We start from the raw sequence: 5,000 nt of genomic DNA on the forward strand, positions 1-5,000 counted from the left end.
GCACGTAAGGCAAGGTTTTGCAATTGGTTAAATGAACTGCCCCTGAGAAGACACAGAAGACGTAACAGGCTACCCAGCATCTTGAGTAAGAGAGAACAACGACAGGGAAGGTTTAATGTTCTTTACTGACAGTCACTCTCTGCCTATACACTATGTAGGTGTCGTAATGTACAGTATCTGATGGACATATCAATAATGGGATTAAATATAAAGCTAGATAGAAACTGCATGTTAATTTTATGTTCATTCGAACATGAGTTTCAAATAATTTCATATTTTTGCACTAAAGGTTTGCGAGCTTCTTTTCAAGTCGATGGGAATCTGGCAGAGTGCAATTTGTTTCCCCCGAACGCAGTGCCCGAGTGAAATATTATATTAGGAATATTATACCTAAGCTTTGTATATGAATTGTGAGTCCGCACAGGGACTTATTAAGCAAGGGCTAGGATAACCTAAGTTACCTCATCCTTTTGAGATGTAATTTTACTTTTGTCTCAATAAACGTGTCAAAGTCAAAAAAAGAAACCTCAGCAGTCAAGTAAACGTTCACTCAAAGTGCCGCCACGAAACAAATTCCACTCTGTCCTCTCCTACAATTCTAATTCCAATAATTACATATGTTTTGAAGTAAAACTAATCTAGAGGAATGTAAACTAACCATTCTGCGCGTACGAGGCTTCAAGATTTCTTATGTCATGTTTACGGTGCACAGCAGACCACGGATGGCGGGAGAGGAGGGAGCCTGCGGCGTCTGCGGCACAGCTGCAAAGCTCAGGTGCGGCGGATGCAGCAACGTGCACTACTGCTGCCGAGACCACCAGCGCAAGCACTGGGCGCAGCATCGGGAGGAGTGCAGGCCTATAAAGCAGATCGAGAGCGCCCAGGATGGAAGGTAATGAGCACGTGACGCTCTCTGGCCGTGCATAGCTTGTCTTTGCTGCAAGGATACATGTCCCTGTTCTTCCGTTTCTCTCTATTTCTATGCCATTCTCTTCTTCCACTGTTCATTCTCCTTCTGCTTCTCTTTTTTCTCATGTTCGTCTTGTTTTCCCTCCCTCCTCTCTCTCTTCATCCTTCCTTTCTTTTAAATTTCTCTTTTCTGTCCTTTTTTTCTTTTAGTAGTCACTTTTTCTCTTTCTTATCCATTTGAAAATATTCCTTCAATTTCCTGTTTCTATTTGCCTGACGCTGCCCCCAACTCCCCTCTTCTCCTAGGGAACGTAGACCATTCGACAAGGTCTGACCATGATTTCTACTTCTCAGGTACCTGGTTGCCTCCCGCGACCTGGCCGCCGGGCAGCTGGTCCTGAATGAGAGTCCTGTGGTCTGCGGTCCCACCGGCACGTGCTTCCCCCTCTGCCTGGGCTGCCACTCGGCCATCACAGACCTGGAGGCCTTCCGTTGCCCCGGATGTTTCTGGCCCATGTGCTCCCCTGAGTGCCACCAGAAGGACCTCCACGCCAAGGAGTGTGGCATTCTGGCGCAGGACGTCAAGCGGGTCGGTCCCCCGACCAGCTTAGGCGTCACACCACGATATGACATGATACTGGTCCTTCGCTGCCTTCTCCTGCGCGAAGCAAACCCGACCATCTGGGACCGTCTCATGACCATGGAAAGCCATGTAGATGCTCGCCGGGAGCAGCAGGAGCCCTACCACATGGCAGGAGTTCGCTTCCTGACGGAGGTGCTGAACTGTGGCTTTGATGCGGACACAGTGCACAGAGTTCGAGGCATCATGATAACCAACTGCATCAACATACGGGGTCCAAAAGGGGAGCACCTGCGCGGTATATACCCTAACATTGCTCTTCTAAATCACTCGTGCTTACCCAACTTAACAATAAGATCCGATGTTAATAATGCACTTTACATCCGCACGGCCGTAGCCATCAAGAAAGGAGATCCGCTCGTGTTCAGCTACACGCCCCCGGAGGAGCCTCTTTGGGAGAGGCAGTTCGACTTCCAAAACGTTTACTTCTTTTCCTGCAAGTGCCGCCGATGTGGAGATCCCACAGAGCTTGGCACTCACTACTCCTCGCCACGCTGCCCTAAGTGCCCAGAGAAGTTCCTGGAACCGCGGGACGGAGTCGATGCTCCTTGGAAGTGCCCCGAGTGCGGGGAGAAAAGGGAGAGCCAGGAAATCAAAGACGAAGCAGAGCGTCACGTCAAAGACATAGACGAGCGATGCAATTCGACCGGCGAGGTGGAGAGCTTCCTGACGGGGATCACACGCACATTCCACGACAGCCACTACGTGTGGGTGACGGCGGCCCAGGCGAGCTTAAGGGTGCTCAAGAACGACACCAGTTTAGCGGCACTCAAGCTGCAGCAGGAGATATGGCGGCGACTCATGGGGATCTATCAGCTCTTCGAACCTGGGCTCACGCGGAGGAGAGGTGAGCAAGTGCAGTGTGTCATGGACAACGGCACTCTTTGTTCAGAACTTATAAGGATTAACAACTGAACGTTTCATTCAATTTCATTAGCAAAGGGATTTTCTTAGTGAGTCTTTATCCCAATTCAATGTGAATAATTAGCTGGAAGGCAGGTTTATATATTTTAGCAGGACAGGTGAATTTATACAAAGAACATAGTTTAGGCTTTACACAGATGCTTTCATTCATAAAAGTCTGACCCTGAAATCCCTCTTGACGACACCACAACCTGCAAGTCCCGTGTCCCTTCAGGAGTGTCGCTGTTCCAGCTGTCCATGGTGGAAACGCGCGTGGCGCAGACCCAGCGCGCTGAAGGAGAGCTCACTCCCCCCGCATACATCGCCGCCCTCGCGCGCATCCTTCGCCAGCTCGAGTACGCCGCCCAGATCCTCGAGCTGGAGCCAAGCAACTCCAGCGAGCGCCACTGGAAGGCGCGGGCGACGGAGAAGGCGGCGGCGATTTCCGAAGCGATCGCCATTCTGCAGCAGAGCGGCGACTCGCACCTGGACGACGACGCGGACGCGGGTCGCCTTCAAGGAGAGAACTGATCCGCTATTCGCTGCGGTGTATTATGTCAGGTAAATATCTATAATTCGGCGATTTCGCGTTTTGCAGAGGAAATCCTGTAAGATACGTATAAGGGACAAAAGAAGCTGTCGGTTTTTCTTTGCATCTATAACGGCACTTTTTCTTGTTTCCTAAATGTAAAATGGAGAGAAAAAAATGTTCGATACTTATACTGTGTACGACATTGGTATTGAACTTGGTTGCTGATACTGTATAGGGTAGACGTAGCTAAAAGAATTCCCGATAAGATTAGAAAACGAGAGAGAGAGAGTTAGAGTGAGTGAGAGAGAGAGAGAGAGAGAGAGAGAGAGAGAGAGAGAGAGAGAGAGAGAGAGAGAGAGAGAGAGAGAGAGAGAGAGAGAGAGAGTGAGAGAGAAAGTGAGAGAGAGAGAGAAAGTGAGAGAGAGAGAGAGAGAATGAGAGAGAAAGAGAGAGAGAACGAGAATGAGAGAGAGAGAGAGAGAGAGGTTAGAGAGAGAGAGAGAGAGGAGAGAGAAGGAGCTAGAGAGAGAGAAAGCGAGTGAGAAAGAGAGTGAGAAAGAGAGTGAAGAAGTGAGAGAGAGAGAGTGAGAGAGTGAGAGTGTGAGAGAGGAGAGAGAGAGAGAGAGAGAGAGAGAGAGAGAGAGAGAGAGAGAGAGAGAGAGAGAGAGAGAGAGAGAGAGAGTAGAGAGAGAGTTAGTTACAGAGAGAGAGAGAGAGGGAGAGAGAGAGAGAGAGAGAGAGAGAGAGAGAGAGAGAGAGAGAGAGAGAGAGAGAGAGAGAGAGAGAGAGAGAGAGAGCAAACGCAGCTTGCTTAGCTAGGCGAAAGTGTCCACCCTCTGTGTTCCTTCCCAAAGTAATAAAAATGCAATAAGCTGCATTATTATTATTTTTTTTTATATAGGAAAAACAAACAAACAAACAGGCATTGACGTTAGTGCACGGCAATAACCATACTAACCTTAGGACTATTTTATTGCATAAAGTAAGGGCATAAATTTTGAAATGAAACATCACATCCAGATAACCAGCTGTGATAACATCATTTCAGCGGAAAGTGATTCACCGGGAATTCCCAAGACAGACCCACAATAAACATCCTGGATCAGGGCTCGCCGTGAGCATGAGAGAAAGGATGTGAAGAAATGTTGACTCGGTACACATACTCCTTCACCCACTGCTTTTTTGTCTGGCTTTCTAATCACCTTGAGTCAACAGGCTTAGGGACCTTTGTTCATAGACGGATTATCTGAACACTGTCATAAAACTTCATCTATTCGCTTACTGTGGCTTTGCCCCTGAAGTACTTTCACAGACATGCCGCACCTCGGGTTGTGGTCTTATATAGGGTGACAACCTGTTATTAATGGCATTCTGTTATTAATTATTATTTTGGGAGATAGAAATACCCCTTATTATAACCTACTGACTCTTGGTTATGCAAACTTGTGGAAAGTTTAAACATGAAAACAAGTAATAATGCATATAACCAAGAATTACCATACATCTCAGCGATCTTGATAAGAGTAAATGATCCGAAACATGTCACGTGTCTGCTACTTCTCTGCCTGGTCGTGGAAAGAAATACTCCGTGCAGAGGTCAGCGGAGTGACACGTTAATTGCTCGACACAATGACCTGAGCCACTGCAACCGTTGCTTTCATTCAGTCTCTGGGTGGAGACGTGGACCTCTGCATGGTGCTGGCTCATGCAACGTCAACACGCCTCACCGGTTCGTGTGACTATATTTGTGTAACCTACCCATGTCATATATTTTCCTCCATTTTCACCAGAATGCTCTTACACATCCGGGACATGTAAACGACCCAACCTCTTATTGCATACTATGAACAAACCGATTATTCCTGTGCATGCTGTATGTTGGTACGTTTAAGTAAAAGCTATTTTCGTATGGGCGAGGCACCCCGAACCCAGGCGGCATCACACAAAAAATCTCCCCGCCAGAGCTCTTGTCGCGTGGCACCCGCAGCGCCTTCCTGCCGTCACTCCCTGGGCGGT

The 5,000-nt window shown here is 48.0% G+C and overlaps 2 protein-coding genes across 12 annotated transcripts in view; one reads left to right on the forward strand and one right to left on the reverse strand.

Moving 5' to 3' along the window:
• The window catches only part of LOC113816955 (organic solute transporter subunit alpha), a 69,389-nt gene that overhangs the window by 52,374 nt on the left and 12,015 nt on the right, over positions 1-5,000 (reverse strand). The window lies entirely within an intron of this gene.
• The window catches only part of LOC113830573 (SET domain-containing protein SmydA-8), a 25,779-nt gene that overhangs the window by 18,201 nt on the left and 2,578 nt on the right, over positions 1-5,000 (forward strand). For 4 of the 10 annotated variants that reach the window (XM_070132576.1, XM_070132582.1, XM_070132580.1 and 1 more), the window contains 3 exons: positions 716-892; positions 1,264-2,396; positions 2,688-3,013. In XM_070132576.1, coding sequence (XP_069988677.1) covers positions 716-892; positions 1,264-1,314 — 228 coding nt within the window. In that variant the 3' untranslated portion in view covers positions 1,315-2,396; positions 2,688-3,013. Of the gene's footprint in view, positions 1-712; positions 893-1,263; positions 2,397-2,687; positions 3,014-5,000 lie in introns of those variants that run through there. The other 6 variants (XM_070132579.1, XM_070132578.1, XM_070132577.1 and 3 more) reach the window with 3 other exon arrangements.

The sequence above is a fragment of the Penaeus vannamei genome, chromosome 18, assembly GCF_042767895.1.
Source record: "Penaeus vannamei isolate JL-2024 chromosome 18, ASM4276789v1, whole genome shotgun sequence".
Lineage (NCBI taxonomy): Eukaryota > Metazoa > Arthropoda > Malacostraca > Decapoda > Penaeidae > Penaeus > Penaeus vannamei.